Source organism: Pleurodeles waltl, chromosome 4_2, assembly GCF_031143425.1.
Source record: "Pleurodeles waltl isolate 20211129_DDA chromosome 4_2, aPleWal1.hap1.20221129, whole genome shotgun sequence".
Lineage (NCBI taxonomy): Eukaryota > Metazoa > Chordata > Amphibia > Caudata > Salamandridae > Pleurodeles > Pleurodeles waltl.
In genome coordinates, this window is record NC_090443.1 from 45888995 (window position 1) to 45908311 (window position 19317).

At 43.1% G+C, this 19317-nt stretch overlaps 1 protein-coding gene across 2 annotated transcripts in view; it reads right to left on the reverse strand.

Moving 5' to 3' along the window:
* ERBB3 (erb-b2 receptor tyrosine kinase 3) overlaps window positions 1-19317 on the reverse strand; it is a 184929-nt gene that overhangs the window by 38222 nt on the left and 127390 nt on the right. For both annotated transcript variants that reach the window (XM_069230585.1, XM_069230584.1), the window contains exons 6-13: window positions 15544-15662; window positions 13120-13261; window positions 7277-7390; window positions 5468-5588; window positions 5295-5368; window positions 4558-4648; window positions 1209-1411; window positions 456-588 (exon numbers count right to left, since the gene is read on the reverse strand). In XM_069230585.1, the coding sequence (XP_069086686.1) occupies window positions 456-588; window positions 1209-1411; window positions 4558-4648; window positions 5295-5368; window positions 5468-5588; window positions 7277-7390; window positions 13120-13261; window positions 15544-15662 (997 nt within the window). The remainder of the gene's footprint in view (window positions 1-455; window positions 589-1208; window positions 1412-4557; window positions 4649-5294; window positions 5369-5467; window positions 5589-7276; window positions 7391-13119; window positions 13262-15543; window positions 15663-19317) is intronic.

Below are 19317 nucleotides of genomic sequence, written 5' to 3' on the forward strand. Positions count from 1 at the left end.
TTGCTTTATTTTCCAAATGAGCCATTAAACTGTTAAACTGGTACAAAGATAATTCCTAGAATTTCAAATATCTACAGCTGCCCATTTAATGTGTAAACTTCTGTAGGCTATCTCGCAATTACTCTGGGTTAAATGTACTAACAAACGCAAACATCTGCATGCATATATGCGTGAATGCAATTTCTGCTGTGTCACTGAGCAATCTGCCACACGGCACAGCAAATTTGGGTATTAAAAAAACACCACACAAATAGCATGTGTGCATGCTTCTTTTTGCATGCGTTAGCACACTTATACCAGAATTATTGGCTTCGCCAATCCTTGTTTACTGTGATTATAACCACATTCAAGCCATTCTGTCTCATTCTTCTGGCTTCAACAAGAGACAGTAAAGGTTTGAACATCTGCTATGGTGTGCAGACACCACCCAGATGGGATTTGGGGAGAACACTTACCCCTCGTATAGGTTACATGCAGCCACGCAGGTGCCTTCACGACTGTAGTTCCTGCAGGACACACACTGATCTGGGTCTGGGCCCCAGCAACCCGCACTGGAGCACAAAGGATGACAGACATGGCCTGCAGCCACTGTGGGGGCAAAGAAACAGGGTTCAAGGGTCAGAACTGGAACCAGAGAAAATCTGAACATGCAAGAAGTGGGAAATTGACCAGAGAGATAACAAATATTATGTAGGTCCAGGAGGTCTGTATCCATGCAAGATTTTCGGAATCACCACTACATTCCAATTAGTTTCATTGTACGTAAATGTGTCTTATGTGGATATCCTGAAAGTCTGACATGGATCTGACCCTTCTCGGACCGAACATTACAGGTTTTGAATGAAGCCATGGACAGAAATACAGCTTATAGACAGACACAAAAAAGATGCACCCTAGAGATGCTCTGTATACATAGAAAACAGATAAAGAACACAGGGAGACCCGCAGCAACACAAGATGGAGGGAGACAGAGAAACTGAAGAGATGCCAACTAACAGGCCACGTAGGGAGAATCCTAGAGAAGGTTCACCGATGCCCCAGTCAAGACGGTGCTGGAGGTTTGCAAATCCACATAGCCCAGAGCATACAATAAAATAAAATAATTTCTAAAGAAAGCGTAGCATAACATGACCAGAGAAGGAGACAGAAAAAAAACACAGGCACACAGAGATGCTTGGGTCCAGGTGAGGCAGGCTGAAACTCCTCACCGCATCCCTTCTCAGGCCGATTATTCTTGATGTCAGTGCCTTGTTTTCGGTCGCGGAAGATGGCGCTCCATCTCACGGTGTGGTAGTAACACAGCTGCCCATTGTCTGTGATGTACACCTTGCCTGCACTGATTTCCCGCAGGGAGCGGAAGCCAAGTGACGTCAGGTTCCTGTTCTTCATCACCAGCAGAGAAAAACCACGGCTGCAATGTAATGGTGGAGGTTACCTGTGGCCTACAAATGCGACATCACTCACCCGACAATTCCTGTTATTTACTGCCTGTCCCACTTTCCCGACACGCTTACCACAGTAAAACATGTCCTGGAATTGTGGGGCGATTTGTGTGACTGAACACAACAAATAAAGTGTTGCGGATGTTTACATCCCCAAAGCACTCTCACGCATGACGCGGGGTAGGACAGCAGGTGTCACTCTGGCAGCTTAGCTGCTGCCCTTCCTCGCTCTCGGCGGGCTTGAAATGCAGCACAGCCGGCTACTGTTCCCTATGCCTTTTTATGAAGGCCCTACAAATATGTTATTTTGTTGCATGCGAAGCAAGCGTCACATTTCCAAGCCACAGTGAGTTAAGTGGAATAGAAAAGGTGGGGCTCTCAGAGCGCCTGGTGGAGGTGTGAGCATAATCAACATTTCAAGTGCCGGAACTCACCAGACCCTTTGCCAAAACTGGGGCATGTATTCCACTTGAAGTAAACTGTCGGCATACGCTAGCGTAGACGTCCAAAAAACCTATCTGGGACACATGGTCACCCTATCCCATGACACTGTTTGCTAAGATTTCTGGAAAAGTAAAGTACTTTTTAAGGCTAAAAACAACTGCACTCTTTGGTAGAAAAAAAATGAACGATCTTTTAAGAATTCTCTTCTGAGACACAGAAGACGAGTTTGAGGTACATTCCAGTAACTTTGCTTTTTCTGGATAATTGAGTCTATCAGTGTGAGGTCTGTAATCACTAGGTCTTGGAGAAGAAGGGTGTTTAAATCATGGACATTATTTCAGGCAGACTTTGAGGCAGGGTCTGTTAGGTGGCATTGTAAATGTGGTGCGTGGAATAGGATAGTGCATCAGGCGTGATTTTTGAGAAACAAAAGTACTCAGACTTCGCTACCCTAAGGAACAAACATTGTCTGAACTGTCATGAACCAGGTCCTCAACCAGTGACATTCACAGCAAGGGCTAGGCATGCTGCTCCCAGTGCTTAATTTGTGACTGTTGTTTCCAGTGCTGAGCATCAGCGCTTATTTTTGAGGGCTGGTGCTTATTCTTCTGCCTCAAGCATTTGCTGCGAGCAAATGACACATATGGGAAAGACGGAGGAAGGGAAAAATGAAAAAGCGTCACAAAGGGAGAAAGGAGAAAGCTGCAAGAGTGAGCTGAAGGGGCAGGGAGTGGCTTTATATGGATTGAGGAGGCCCGACATGACTTCAGGATTACGCTGCCTCATTATTCCGTGTTCACACATTTAATTGCAGCAGCCGCTTGTTTAAGAGGAGGGCTGTGGGCACCGGCACCTTTTTATTTACAAATTAAGCACTGGCTGCACCCGAGTCAGTATTATAATTAGGGCTCTCAGTTTTATGGTATTTTTTTTCTTCACATTTCCATCTGTATTTATTCAGATTTATTTTTCACTCATTTTATTTGTATTTATTTGGTGTTCAGTGTAAAAATGAAGCTACAATAGGGCATATCTCCACATTGATTTAACTGCCAAATGTATACTCATGTTTCAATGGCTAATGGGTTTTAGTCATTCACTGTATCATGCAGTCATCTGAAAACATTTGCAGTGTAAAACAGCTTAATCAGCTGAATTTTTGCAAATATTAAGCTTCATTGGGTAATCCTTTTTTTTTTACTTCGCTATCTGTCAGTCTGCGCGTCAATTGACCTAGCACTCATGATTTACAGTAGTGAGAATAGTCCAAAAGAAAACTTATTTTCTGTATTTTTAATACTTAAAAATTAATACAAACAGTAAAATAAATGGATCTCTGTCTGTATTTATCTGTAAAAATCAGTAAAAACAAGAAACTGGAAGCCATAAACATAATGCAAAAAAAACTAAAGAGGGAGTGATCCAATTCAGGCATCACGGGGAGGAATCAATACAAACTCGCAGCAACAGAGAGCCCTCATCGACCACATTCAGTAAGCGTTGTAACAACTCTGGGCCTCCTTTCGATTAACCATTCTATCTTATTCCAAAATCACTTATAATCTTCCTGTTCACGTGTGCACCAAGGACACCCCATGCGGTAATTACATGGTTAAAGTTGGAAGTACTTTATATGTTAAATTCAAAGTGTTGCCAACTTTAACATTTTAATTACCGCATGGGGTGTTCTTGGTGCACACGTGAACAGGAAGATTATAAGTGATTTTGGAATAAGATAGAATGGTTTATCGAAAAGGGGCCGGAGTTGTTACAAGGCCTACTGAAATGAATATCATATCTGTGGTTAATGGGGGTTATTTGTAGTTGGGAGTTAATCATAATTCAGGCACTTCACTCTGTCGTCTGCTTCCATAGGCTCACCGCAAAATGAATGGCATTTTTCTGCTCTGTCTGCTTATAGTTTTAGCTCTATAACTTATTCGAGAGAGTTCTCCCTTCCCTGCAGTTTTAAACAGACATGACAAGCAGTCCTCTTTGCTTGCCACCCGAGCATTTGCCATCTTGGCAAGTGCCACCTTCACAGATTCATTGCATTATTCTGTGTTGGCAAAAGCTGGGTAATGTCCTTCGTTAGCAGAGGTGGAAAGGAGTCTGTGTTAGTGGGGATGGGTGGACTTCAAGTCATAACAGTCTCTGTGAATATTACACAAAATTAAGCATATACATCAGATTGTAAAATAACATACAATTAGGGCCTTATTATGAGTGGGTCATTATTTTCCCGACCTATGCATAAACCCCTGTTTGTGCAGGGCTTGGAATTACGAGTATAGTGCTATTTAATATACCTGATAGTTATTGGATGTGTAAATACGTCAACCTTTGTTAAATTTCGGCAGGGGAAGCCTGCTGAATTTTAACAGGGAAAAGCGCGTTTTTTTATCGTATCATGTGGATTTTTATACATGTAACACCAAAATCTGCATGTTCTTCCCACCAAACTTTCAATAGGTGATATGCATCACACCAGATAAATAAAGTACCCTGTGGTATCGTTCTTTATCGGGTGCGGTAAATAGCACGTAGATTCGTAATCGGGACCATATTAGTGGGATGGGTGTGTGTGGTAAACTGTTGGGCCTATGGGTTGGATTGGGCTGGACACCAATGTGTAGCACATTAAAGTCTGTTGAGTGAAGGGGTCACTCACTTGTAAAGGCTGCGTCCCCCAATAGTGGTTAGGTTGGAGAAAACACCCAGGTCCACCATGTTCTTGGGCCACGCCTGAATGTTCAGGTAACCTGAAAGAGAAACAAGAGTGTCTCAGTGATAAACAAGTACACTGTTTCCTCTAGGCTCATTGCCACCCAGAAAGGGTGCAAAATCTTCACGCTTGTTACCACCATAACTCTACAATTGTAATCCTTCCAACATCTCTCCTTCTCTTTCAGTCTCCTTCAACATGCTGTACTCTCTCTTTCACTATCTCTGGCTATCTCTTCATGATGGGTGACCACGAGGCTTGTGTCACCGGCACACTATCCTCCCAATCTAGGGCTTTCATTTCACAAACCACTGTCTTGAACGTTAATTCACCTGGTTGACATAAAGTGAATCAAAGATAAATGTCCCATAAAGTATTTCTTCTTTTAACTGAAGTATCAGGATTGGGAAAACAGTGCATCGCTGGCAGGCAGCCAGATGTTCACCTATCCATAAAGCATTACTCCTTTAAATGAAATATTAGAACTGAGAAAATAGCCAATCACTGGCATGCAGTCAGATGATCAGCTACCCATAAAGTATTATTTCGTTGAATGAAATATCAAGACTGAGGAAATAGTCCACCACTGGCATGCAGTTAGATGATCACCTATTTCTACTCTCAGTTGTGCTCTCTTTTGTTTACTCCCTGTCTTCAACGGCTTCGATGATCTACCTACATACCTGTGATCTCCTGCACACTCTTGAAAACATTGAGCTTTTCGGGATCCAGAGGCGAGATGTTGTAATGGTCGTCACTGCAGGACACAGAACAATGGTCAGTAAGGTAAAGGGGTTCAGGCCACACACTAGAGCAACATCCTCCACAAAAGTATGAGGATGGGTTGCCTACTTACCCATCAAAGCTTGTTCGCAGAAAGTCCAGGTTGCCCAGAATTTTGGTACAGTTAATAAATCGGTCAATATTGCTGGAATCTACAATAGCGTATTTACTCCCAGGACCCGTGCCCTCGCAGGCTGTATAAAAGATAAAAAAGGGGCCAAAATACCCACTGTTAGTGCCTATAAAGTTAACTTGATTACTCAAAATCAGGAGCAGCAAGCATGTACTTATTCAAATTCGTTTCAGCTTCCTGTCCTGAAGTTAGTTTTAAAAGTGAGTCAGTTTGTGAACCTAACAAAGTTGGCAAAAATTAATTATGTACGGAGAATTCTGCAAAAATGTGGTGTTGCTGAAGAAAACCTAAGTAAAACATAGTTTTTCAAGGCAATTCTGTAGCAAAAAAATTTTTAGCAAGAAAAGCTACCAGCAGAATTTTTTTTCCCAGGAAACTTCACCTGCTACAAAGCTGTCCAAAATTCGAAAAATTTACATCTTTAGAAAATTGCGAAACTCACAGCCCAAAAATTACCACTCCTAATCAGAAGGTGATGTTGGCTAACAGATGACTTCTGTGCCAGTATTTTTTAAAGGTTTTTGCTTATCCGAACTTAAAATCATCCAAATAGAATGTAACTACAGCATTGTATATTGCCCAGGAGACTGGTGCAGGATGCAGGGATGTAGTTTGGGACCATCACAACTAGTGACCTTTTACGAAGAAACACCCTATTTAAAAAGGTAGTTATATCAAATTTACTTAAGGCCACTGTAATAAAAATACTAATAAAACTGACAGTCTGTTTTTACTAACAGTAAAAGGGCAATGTTATATAAAGACAAAGGGGAAAGGATGTTTAAACAGTATGGGTTACCAGTAGGAATATGGTTAGGGTAGGAGTCACAGCAAGAGTTAAAGTTGATGTAATAGCATAAAGGTGAGTTTAAGAATTAGGACTAAGTGTAGTGCTGTGTTTAGGTTTGGGACTGTTAGGATTATTATAGGTGTGCCTGGTTGAAACACATTTCTTCATAAAAGGATATGCCACAGAAATGGCATTATTGTATTTAACGTTATTTGAAGTTTTGGATTCTGAGAATTTCTCTTAATGGGTTCTTCGTAACAGCGGCTCTTCATACAAGTGTGCTTCATTCCAACGTGGATCTATGTGACAGGTGTCGTAGGGTAGATGAGGAGGAATGGAGCAAAGAAATGCTGGTGCTGGTGGTTCTTTATCAAGGAGAGGGGGCATAGACAGGAGAACTGAGGGAAAGGAAGCTGCTCTGAAGCATTAGCAGTGATGAACTGAGAATATCAGAAAAGAACCAGAGCAATGCACTTCTACACGTGTAAACAAATAGGATACTCCACTCAATCTGCATTATTTCACTTTGGGGAATACTTGTTGAACATAAATCTGTGTAAAATGATTTTTCCATTGCTTGTTGGGAACAGAAGTGTTGTGTAGAGGGGTGATGGTATAAGGATCAACGAGGAACGTTGATGACAAGCACACGCCGTAGGCACAAACAAATATGTGGGACGCACTCCACATGCACATCCATGCACATCCATGAATCCCCACAGTCTGAAACATGAAGCACAACAATAAGTTACTGCATCTGAAGAGTTTGATCTCAGCCTATGCCAGACCCTTGATGGACCCCAGTCAAAGGCCTTTTTTAACCCATCTTCACAGCTGGCCCCGCTGTATGCCTGAGCATTGGTCTAAGATATCTCATCAGCCTCCTATAATGTCCGTTTCGGATCAACAAGGCCATGGCCCTTCGTTTGTATTAACCGTCTAAGAGACTCTATACTCACCTTTAGGACAAAGTCCCGAGCAGAGCTGGCACATCTTGACCCCATTTTTCTCCCTCTCCATCTTGTTGTTCGGACAAGCACGTACACATGAACTCTGGTCCACCACAAAGTTATCTGTCAAAAGAAGCACAGTCAGACTTGGCAGGCCAGGCTGGCAGGGGCTAAAAGAGAGAGGCTCGTGAATCTGGACAAGTTGCCTCCTGATTTTGACTTTTAGGGAGGGCACCCATTTCTTCTCCATGAATCTGGCCTGCAGTGCTCAAAAATGGAAGCTATGCACCTTCTGTAAAAAACTACGTTAATTTTAATATGAAATTAATTTGAATTAGACTTGCCAACTTACATGCTGCTACTGAGTGTATCAGAACTCTCCACATGGTAATAAAACATGATAAAAAAACATTATCAAAACTTCTGCGCAAGCCGTCCATTTTGTCAGCTAGACGCTCCATGGCGAGGCCCGCCATAACCTCCTGAGCCACAGAGCTATTGGAAGTGGGTCATGAAATCAGCGGTCATCCCGTTTACCAGAATGCAGGACCGGGGACATGAATAATTGCTCATCACCATTGTTATAAATTGTTCCCCAAATCCAAAACGCCGCATTGTTGCCACCAGGAAGGACCACTCCACCCTATTGAATGCTTTTTCAGCATCGAGCGCCAACAAATGTGCGGGCACCCGCTTCTTAGTTACCTTTTCCATCAGGTGGATGACGCATCGCAAATTGTCATGCATTTGGCGGCCCTTGATAAAGCCCGATTGATCCGGATGTATCAACTCTGGCAATACATCCTCCAGCCTCCTCGCCAGAAGTTTGGGGCATAATATATCTAAATATAACCGCTCGATGGGCGCCAGGAAAGCACACTATAAACTACTTTACAATTGGTACCTCTACCCTAAGAAGCTTAAGAAAATATACCCCCAGGCATCCGACCGGTGTTGGCGAGGCTGTGGAATGCTGGGGGATTTCAGGCATATTTGGTGGGATTGTCCTGCTATCCGCCCTTACTGCAACGAAATCCTCTCTCACTTTAAAAGAGATATTGGGCTACCCCATACTGACATCTCTAGAGCACATGCTGTTGGGCCTTCGCGCCCCGGAGCTGAAACATCAATCGCAGGGGGATCGCTCCATTCTGTGGTTGGCGTTGGGGGCGGCAAAGACAACCTTAGAGTCTTTCTGGAAGAAAGTGGACCCACTTCCAATAGCTCTGTGGCTCAGGAGGTTATGGCGGGCCTCGCCATGGAGCGTCTAGCTGACAAAATGGACGGCTCGCGCAGAAGTTTTGACTTTGTCTGGAACCCCTTTGTCAGGTTCCTCTCACAAGGCCTACCTCTTGCAGCATGTAGCCTGTTTTCGGGTGGTGCATCTTTTCCACGTATAGGAAGTAGTTGCAAGGGGTCGATGAGTGCGACTAGGAATGATATCTCTGGGTCGGGGAGGGGGCTCTCGATCCAGTGGCCTTTTAACTCGCTTCAGATGCATAAAAGGAATGGGACATTTGTTGTGTTGTAAGGTTTTGTTCGTTATTTGTTTCATGTAAGGGAAGCTAACGGCTTTGTTCACCATTTGCAGGGCGAAAGCGGTGTCTTAAGAATGTGTATCTCTCTGCTAACTGTTAAACTTGCCTTGGGTGGGGAGGGACAGGGAGAAAGCACAGAACAAGGTGTGAAGCCTGAAGTCTTATGTAAATGAGCATGCTCATTTTATTGTAACGAAACATCAATAAAAACAATTTCATAAAAATAAAAAAATGTTGACGCTAATCCTGCAAAGCCCATTGAGGCTCATTATGAATAATGGTGTGCCTCCTTTTAACGCGTGCTCTGAGTAGGCGCTAAAAGTGCTGAAAAAAATGATGCACAGCAATCTCTTAGATTTCTTTGTGCCATTTTTCAACCCCCCTAAATGGGGAAAGACACCCTTTGCATACATTATGCATGGCGCACGCATGCATGCATTGCGCCACTTTGTAAATTTGGTGCAGGGAAAAGGCCACATTTGCGCCACCATAGCGTAAAAAAAATGAAGCTAAAGCGGTGCTAAGGTGGCGCTAGGCCCTCTTAACTCAGGGCAAAGTGCAAAAAACATAAATGATGCAAACAGCAGCTGCTCGCATTCTGATTGATTGTATTGTTCCTGTGTGCTTGTGTTATATTTTTGCTGCCAACATCACGTAATTATAAGAAGTGTTATCATAGCATAATCTCTGGCATTTTGCTTAACCAGCGTAAAATGAATTTTCAAACATTGCACAAGCTTACATCCATGTAGCAGAAAATTTGACCGGCCTTACTTTATAGTTGGTAAGCGAGTGAAGGGCTCAGGGTCCTGCACACTCTGAGGCCCATCCTCCACACGAGGAACGTTTTTTCACGGTTGGTAACGGTAGGAGCCTCTCATATGGAACGTAGTAGCTCACAATTGTGATGCTAAATCCTTTGCGTTTTACAAATAGCCCTTGTGATACAACACTTTGGCTGACAATATTGCAAGTCAATGGCTCACAATTGGAGTGGAGTAAAGCCCGTCTGGTTGACTTCCCTCTCCTCGTACGTCACTGACCACAGACTAGGAGACCTTCTTAACACAGGTGTTGAGACGGTAAGTCTTCTACATGTCTCTGGAGAGTGTGCTTCCCCTGCCTTATGCTGATCTCCAGGCAAGTCACTTAAAATCATTCTATGGTTTCTGGATCTCTATCTCAGTGAACATGACAATCATGCATGTCCACCGAAAATATCCCTTTTACATGGACTGAGACCCTAGAGCTTGTCTCTGAGGTCGAGGGGGGCATGCATAGTGCACCCCTATTTCACAGAGAGTGACTATTGCCCTCTCTACACAGGCTGTGCTGCTCTGACAGCAGTGGCAGCAATACATCTATAGTCAGGGATACCTGTATCCTTGTACCGTTGGTGGGGGGGCTACCAGCCACCCTCCTGACCAAGTCTGTGCAGTCTCCCTTGCCTGTGGTCCTGTTGCCTTTGTCTACCTGGGATGTATGTTTGAGAGCCAGTAAGTACCCTAGGGGGGAATGGTGAGTTGAGCCATTGTGTTTAATGTGAGCTGTGTTGTTCTACTTGACATTCAAGCTCCCCGTGCCCCTCCCTATTCCGTGGAGAAGCCTGGTGGGCTGGGGGAATACGCTTGCTCTTATCTGTGTTTAGCTGCACTAACTCTGCTAGGAAGGACCCTCTGCCCCAATTATTGTTGGGTGATGTTCAGTGTCCCCTGGTATGGAGTTAATTAAGATTCCTCTCTGGGGAATAGCCCTGGCTTATACCAACAGCCTGTCCTGAAGTACAGTAACTCATCCTTTGCATGCCTTGGACACGCAGTGAGCATGACATACATGTGCCTTAAGATTAGAAGGGCACCTATGATTCAAAAATAGCAGACCCTCTGAGTGGAACAGCCTATCAATCAGAGGTGATAAAAGTCTGGCATCAGTGTTAATGGTTGCTCAAGACTGGTCTTCTGTTCTAACAAGCATCTACGGAAGCCAGCTGGGGCCCGTGATGTGAAGGCAAGAGAAGATTGCTCACAGTGTTTGTTTTCTCTGTGACGGATGGATTCTGCTGTGAAGGAATTCACCAGCTTGAAGAGGAGCAAGGGATTTGGTCAGCAACCTGAATGCAGAGAACCAGCTGTGGTGTGAGGCTTGTGGAGCATCAGCTTGGAACACAAGGGAATTGCAGACGGCTGCTCGAAGCTTGCAATGCATCAACAGAGATAGAGGGAGATGGGTAGCCTTGAACCCAGCATTTGAAGGTGAGATCACTGTGCCCAGACCCCTTTCCCTGTGCTGTGGGAGCCTGTGTGATGCTTCCGGTTAAACCCTGTAGCTGGTGAAGAGTGTCCTGTCTTACAGGTCCCCACCTTTCTCTTTGTGACATCTGGGGGTATCAGGGTACTGGCACTCTGGCCAACCACACTAGTGAGACTTCAGTAATCTGTGTCAAGACATCAGGCACCTGTGATCAGATCCCCGATGCCACTAGATTGGTTTCCTCTCTAATATGCTGTAACAACATCACTGCAAAAGAAGGATTGGTATCACCACAAGGCAATGTGGATGCTGGAAGCAGAAGGTGTCCCCAGACACACCCATTATGCTGGACATGGGGGTGATCTTTGGGAAGATGAAGGGGACAGCACCTTCCAAACCAGCCATTACATGGGTGACAATCATGGCACTGAATATGCTAATGGTTACAGCAATGTGTCTATATTCATTGCCTTGTTATATTTTTAAGTTGGCGGGGTGTTTACATAACATTTTATTTTTTATAATATGTATTGTTTATGGTGTGTATAATTTGCATAAACTGACAATATTTTATATAGCATAGTATTTAATATGGTCTCTTGTGTTTCCTTTTTTACTGTGAGAAGTATCTTTGAAACTATTTCTTTCAATTGGTTACATCCACAATTTGCATGCAAAAATGCTAAACCTGAACCTGTAATAACCCTTAAAATCCTGCATGACAAATTGGCAATCACTTATGGTTTTTAAAATCACCCTCTGCTTCTTTCTACCTTCTGTCACTCTAAAAAAATGTCATGCCTATCTGCCTTGAAACTCTTTGAAAATCATAAAAATATCGATTAAATCCAGCTAAAAACTGTGTCTCACCTAGCCCCCCTCTAATAATCACATCTATGTCGACCATTACCACAGAATGAATGAGATGAGCTTGCACAACTAACCCCAATAACCAGTTGACTGACCACTCACTAATTTGGCTTCCGAGTAAAGTGCTACTCGCCGCAAATCGCTTCAACACCTTCTCAGGGGTAGTAAGTGCTATAGAAATACAATTTATAATTTATTATATTATGGCTCTAGCGAATGAGAGCAACCCTGTGCAACAAGGTCCATAATATGCAATGCTAATTGTGTGCCAACATGCTAACTGTTTTTATAGTGCTTAGTGTCTTGGTGCTATAATACTGTTTTGGCGTCTGAACTCTGGGCCAGAGGGTTGTAGAGTTATCTGTTTTTTATTGTTCATCCTAGTTTTATGTGTAGTATATTTCTCTTATGTGTATTAAAGTATTTTTCTATGTAAAAGGTAAAACACTGACTGGACATTGATCTTATCAGCTGGTAGCATGGTGTGTATTGTATTCTGAATGTCTAAACCCACCTCACCTTGAGTAAGCCTTGGAATGCTGCGTCTCGCTACCATGAGAGAGTCAAGTGCTGGAAAGGGGTACTTGGTTATCCAGTTTTGGGTCCACTAGTACTGAGGCTCCAGGACACCAGCGGGGAACACTCCAATTGATGCGATTGGTGCATAGTAACCCCTGAGTGGCCTGGTGCCCAGGAATCCGGGTCTCACAACAGGTGGGACTAAAAAAGTGTAAACCCAGACAAATCCCTTAATTTCCATGAGCATAGGTTCGGTATGATGCTCTTATCTGCCACAATTGAGAAATCCTTGAAAAAGGAGAACCTGACATTTCACAGAATGGAATTTTCCCTCTACTGTTATCTTCACATTGATATATTCTCCCACCAGGTAGCTACAGTAAAGCAAAGATGTGTTGTACATTGATTGCCAACACCTTCGACAAAAGAAAGTCTTAGGAAGGGTTACAAACTTATTCTTTGGGACAAAGCCAAGATGATTTGCATTCTCTACACCATTGACCCCTTTCAGAATATTTTGTGCCCGTATGCCTTTCAAACTTTGTGCAAAAAGTGTTTCAAAATGTTTTCTAAAAGTTGATATCACCACCCAATTGATCTCATGGTGCCCCCAACCCAGCTTCCTCCCGCTCTTCCCTCATCTTGCGTTCTCATGTCCCTATCATGCATACTTACGAGGGCATTTTTTGACACAGAAACTTCCGTACTGGTACTTGGTGTCAGGGTTGGGCTCCAGTTGAAAAGTCAACTTGTTGTAGATGAGTGGCCGGGGGCAGATGGGCACACAGGCACCGCTGTCGTTGAAGTGCCGACAAGCCTGCAAAGAGAAGACCAAGGCAGAAAATGAGGGTAACGAGAAGCAGTAGAAAATGGATGTCTCTGGTGAATGCTAACTTGGGGCCCACCTTTAAATACGACCCCAAACACACTTCCACTTCAGTTCCAACCCATAACTGCACCCCTAACTCCAGCTACAACATTGTGGCCATCCTCATATGATCCTAATCCCAACATTAAGCAGGCCTCACAAATGCACCAGCACAAGGAATGCTCCGTTTGTAGATTTGGAGCATTTCTGCTCTCACCCTTTCACGCAACGCAGCACAGAAACTTTACGTGCTGTCCTGTATTGCGTGTAATCATAGTAAATTTGCCCCTTTATTTCAGCTGTTTAAATGCTGACAGCGAGTGTTACACACAATCCCCTGTCCCAGTGAAGGGAGCATTTAGTTTCTAGAAGGGAGTGCTGTCTGCCATTACTTGGTTTCGCTGGGCAAGTTAAGGCTCTTCTAACGTCTGTGTCTAGACTGTCCACAGGTAGTTGTGACTACAGATAGCGCAATGCCACACCTGCACAGAGGGAAATAAGACCTGCACCAAAGTCACTCCTTTGGAGGACGATCATGGGAAAACTGCCTTCTGCAGCTCTGAAGTAGATCTTCATGAGACTAAGGAAGTCTACATCCTTTACTAGTGTTGCCTCTAGAGTGATATTTGTGCATGTGAATCCAGCTGCATCCTCTGACCTTGCAAGTTGTGTCGAGGTAGAATGGCTGAGGGGTGGTCCGCCCTGACTCGATTCCACCATCACATCAATCTCTTTCCTCCTTCTCAGATCTCCTGTGTTTGGGAGAGGCAGTAGGGTCTGTACCAACAATGTTTGCGAGGAGGGTGGGGCTAGGCGTGTATGATACTGCAGTACTTCACTTTGCAAGGTTTGTGAGATCCTATGGGTAATTTTGCAAATTTCATAACATTTTTGAAACATTTGGAAGTAAAATAGGAAGCATTGGTTTTGTGGGAGAAAGAATGTGAAAATTGATTTTTTGTGTTTTATTTTTCAAAACATTTTCTGAAATCCCCCCTTCCCCTAAAACTGCCTGTTATGTGGTTGGATTTCTCCTAAAAGATGGGAAGATTCTAGTAAAGGCATAGTTTAAAAAAATATCCAAATTTCACAATTTCAGATTATCGCAAAATAATGAATTTTGTCCATTTACACTTATGGAATTATAATTTTGCCTGTCCTTAAATGAGGTGTTAGTTGCCCTTTTCAACTCATGAATTTTGGGCCCTTCTGAGTGGCTATTATCATGGGCTGGTATTCATTTTGCCCGCCCTTTTAATAAAGAACAGATTTGTTTAACCAGGTAATTGTGCCTTAACTCCTTCTTTGCGTTCGTTTTTGGCAACAGGAAGAAGGGTAAAATAGATGCTTCCGGGCCAGGTAGGTGGTGCCCCTGGTAACTGATTGTCAGTAGGCTTTTAATCCACATCACATCTCTGCCTACCCTCAGAGAAGGACCTGTGACCCACTACCTCGCACCCGAGTGTAAGGCCCAGTCCTTCATCTCAACTGAGTTAACCTAACCAATCCTCAGATCTTGATTAGGATTGTAGTACTGGAGCGTCCTGGGACCAAGTGCCCATAAACCTAGCAAGTTAAGACAGTCATCAAGGCACCTTAACTCAAATAGCCAACAGCTCATAGCACCCCAAATGCACCAAAACCACTCTTTCCCTGGGAAAAACTGTCTGTCAGTATTGGCATAGACAGCTGCAATCAGACTGTAGTGAATTGGTTTTAATCAGTGTGCCGAATCATCATTCATGAAAGCCTGTTCATAACAAATATTTATTTTACAAAAATGCCTTGCCTACAGGGTCTTTTTTGTTCTATCCTAAGACCTAGTAACCTATATGTTTGTGGAGTTAGCCTAGATTTTGTTGTGTAGAATCTTTTTGGCTTTTCCTTTTGGTGTAAATTAGGGATGTGCGAATTCTGCGTAGTTTACGTTTGTGTAATTACGCGACATTTCGGGGAAATTATACAAAATTATATTAGGTGCTGTGTTTTAGCATAAAATGCATTCTCTCCTCCATCTGGAAGACAATGATGCATTTCAACTTAAAAAAATAGAGCAAAAAACACAAGTGCCGCAAACAGCAGCCGGTCAAGTTTGGTCGTAGGCATTGTTCCTGTGTGCTTGTGTACTTTTGCCCTCTCTTGTAGGGTTCTTTGTGGAAGACAATACCCCCACCCCTGTGGACTGACAAACTCCTTTACATCTCTCACCCAGGCAGGCGCTTGGTACCTACAAAGCAATTGGTCTCCCGAGGTCCAGTACAGCCCCCCGCGCATTCGTCATGGCAGCATTCGTTGGGGTTCGTACCAAAACATCGGCCATTACACTGCTCAGCACAGATGGTTTTTGTCACTGGTAAGAGGCGATGAGAGAAACAAAAACAGGGTAAATATAACCAAAGGAATGAGGAACAAAACACAAATTTAGAAATTTTAAAATGAAAAAGTCTCTTGTGTTGCTGGCTTCCCTCGCACTCAAATAAAATGAATGAATAAGGTTAATTGATTTATTAAGTTAAATTCACAATTTGATTAATTTAAATACGTAGAACAAATAAGGAAATGTATACAAAATTAATGTAATCAATGTAAAAAGAGACAGGCAACCATTAGTCTTAATGAAGACACTGCAAACAGTGAACTCAAGGTTGAAATATGTTATGTTTTGTGACTAACGTAGTTCGAATATTATGTTAAAAAGGGCTGAACATTTTTTTTTCCCAAATCCTTACCTACTTTTCATACATTTGTATCGCATTTCCTGGGTGAATATTCTTTACGAAAAAAATCTTATATCATACTTCATTAAGAGGTTTGGTAAATTTTTCACAAAGTGTCTTTTTGTTGTGTAAAACATGGTATTTTTAGTTTTCAGTCTTCATAAAAGGATGACATTTTGTCTAAATAAGGGACAGAGAAGGATAAGCAAATATTGAACACTATTTCAAATCAACAGAGCTGCAGTTAAGGGGCTCACACAACTGAATCTCGCAACATGGATGTGGACAAATACAGCAGATGCAGTGTGGCCTGTATGCAACGAGATTACAAATAATGCTGTCCATTCTTTATTTAATCTCGTTTTTAATTGGTGACTCTCCAGTGAAATGCACAAGGCAAGCTGTGAGGAGCACATGAGCTGCCATTTAAGCGCGTGAGGCAGTGCCCAATGGAACAAGTGAGGCTCCATTGCAGCGGGCGAGGCAGTGATGATGAAATAAGTGAGTTAGGGAAAGGAATAGAAATGAAAATGAGCCTCTGCAGCAGTGTACGAAGCAATGTGTGGATAAATTAGCAAGACTGAAGTAAACAAAGCAGTCTTAGGGGTAAAGAGGAGACTAATAAATGAGGGGTGTAGGGCATGAACGTCAATTCACCAAAATACGACCAAAATGCCAGGGGCAGCGGAAGTGTCATCACACGCCCTTTGACCTTTGAATTTCACTCACACAAACACGTTTACACAAACACACATTTATCCTTATACACATACTCTTTCTCAAATAAACACACACACACCCGCGAGCATGCACACAATATACATTTCAAAACACTTTTTTTGCTTACCTCACCTGACAGGGAAGGCCATATACCAGCTAATTGCTGTCCCTTTTTTATTACAGTATCAGTAAATAATTAAACATTATTCACTGTTAGTGTAATAAAAAAGTTGGGAGAAAACAGAGAGTGGAGCTGCAAACAATGTACATAAGGACGAGCTGCCACTGCGTTCCTGGCACTGGGTGTGCCACCTCTGAGTCCAGGGGTCGCAAAGGCAGTGCCAGGGGTCGCAAAGGTCAAGCTAGGTTGACGTGGCCTCTAAATTACGTCCATGGTGTAGGGCAGTGATCATGAGAATAAGCGCAGCACTATTCACTGGTCTTCTTCCAAGGAAGTTGGGAAAAGCTGCTGAACATAGTGAAGCCATGATCTGAGGAACAGGGGAGCCCTCACTATATGGGGTACGTGTGAAAGGACTGACTGTGTCTGTTTTACAGATTACAAAAATGTTTCTCTGTGTGAAGTCTGGGGCTGAAAACATAGCATTTTCTTCACCACAAGAGGGCGCTACTAACTTGCAGACATTCGCATCCGCACTTTGAAAGTCAGACGGCCCCCTGTCTTTGCCCTGAGATGATGTTTGTTTACAGACTAGGAACACAAGTCCGAAAAAAACAAATGTATTTACCATAGCCAATTACATTCCTATTGTGAACTGAGCCCAAGAAGCGCTTAATCTTTTAATAAGAATAAGAACTGCGTGAGCCCGCGGTTCTCTCAGAAGCCCGTCACAGACGGTGCTAAATGCCACGGGTCGCCAAATACTAAGTCTGTCTGGTTTTGATTTCACCTCTTGCCTCCTTCCACCTCCCTGCATATCCTTGCCTCGTTTTCGCGCTCGTGCAGGTTCGTTTTCATTTCTGCTTTCTTCTTTTGTGACTTTGTTCAATGTTTCTTTTTCTCCTTAGTTCTCCCTTCTCAGTCTCTCTTCCTCTCTCTCTCTCTCTCTCTCGCTCTGGGTCAAAGTCTGCTGGTGAACAATAAGTCCCTGTGTCCAAACACGAGAGCCAATGATCTTTACCAGCAACAAACCCCGCAAAGTAAGCACATACCATTGGCAACGGCAGATAGGAAATGAAGGAACACCAGACACGCGAATTATAAATTTTTTCACAAATATACCCTTATACAATGATGACATCATCAGAGGTACGCAAAGAATTTATTGAACGATACATTTGCACTTCCGTAGCCCCAAAACCCAAGCTCAAGCGACCCAACCAGCCCACGTGTCAACCTCAGCAGCTGCCTGTACCCTTAAACAGAATTGTAAGGACAACATGAAGACTACACCTTACACCTCACCTACAGTTCTACACCTTCCAAGCCAGTTATCAAGCCACAGAATCGCACTGATCCTGTTTTATGAAGTTAGCAGCATCCTCCATCCTTCCCTCCCACCATACCACTGGAACCCAATCAGATCCCAAGAGGTGCAACTATATAGCAGCACCAACAACACCACCACTACCACACCACCCACTTATGTTCACTGCTGAACGTCAATAACAGGACACCTTGAGTAGGCCTGAAGAACTCCCCCGACTACTTCCATACTTCTTCCACCACTGTCTGACTCGCCAATACCACTTAGTATCCACCATCATTACCCCACAGGTTACAAGCTCTCCTGGCTGATCACCACATCCAAACACACTACCAATATATAGTCCCTCGTTCCCCTTCTTCCCTGAGGCAATACTTCCTGTATAAACACACCATGACTCGTAAAGCCAAAGATATCCCCAATAACAATACCTTTGTTGTCAAGTGGGCACCCCTCATTAGGATAACAAGTTCTTTAGTCTAATCTCATGTATGCCAAGATCTAAGATAACTAGACTTAAAAATTCACTGGAACAATATCCCATATGCAACTGCAACAGACACTACAGCAATGTTGTTAGCATGTCCAGACTACACAGGAACCAATAACATTGCACCAGTACAAGCTACAAATCTCAATGAAGAAGACTTTGAAGACCTACTAAGAGATTACAACTGTAAAGTAGACACAATGGACATTCAAGAAGACTCATCCATCCATATCAAGACCACGAAGAGGAAACTATTGAGTGGCCATGACAAAGGCATCAATCATAACAACTCACTAATAGAAAAACAGTCACACCAGATCCATCAAAGACTGCAAACTTTCCTCAAACATCTTCATAACCATAGATTGTCCCAAAACATAGCCTTTTGATGGATGATGTTATGACCATGAATAATCTGGGCATACCTTTTATAGTGGAAACATGTCTACAAAGATCACGCTGACTCCACAGGTCCTCCAGTATTAGACTGGACAGAACTGAAAGAGTAGGTGGTCGAGTGGCACTCATCCACAAAGAAATTTCCTATATCACTTCTTTACCTTTCAATGACTCCTCATTGAGATAAAAGCAACACAGCCAACTCCTACCTTCTTTCACATTCTATGCCAT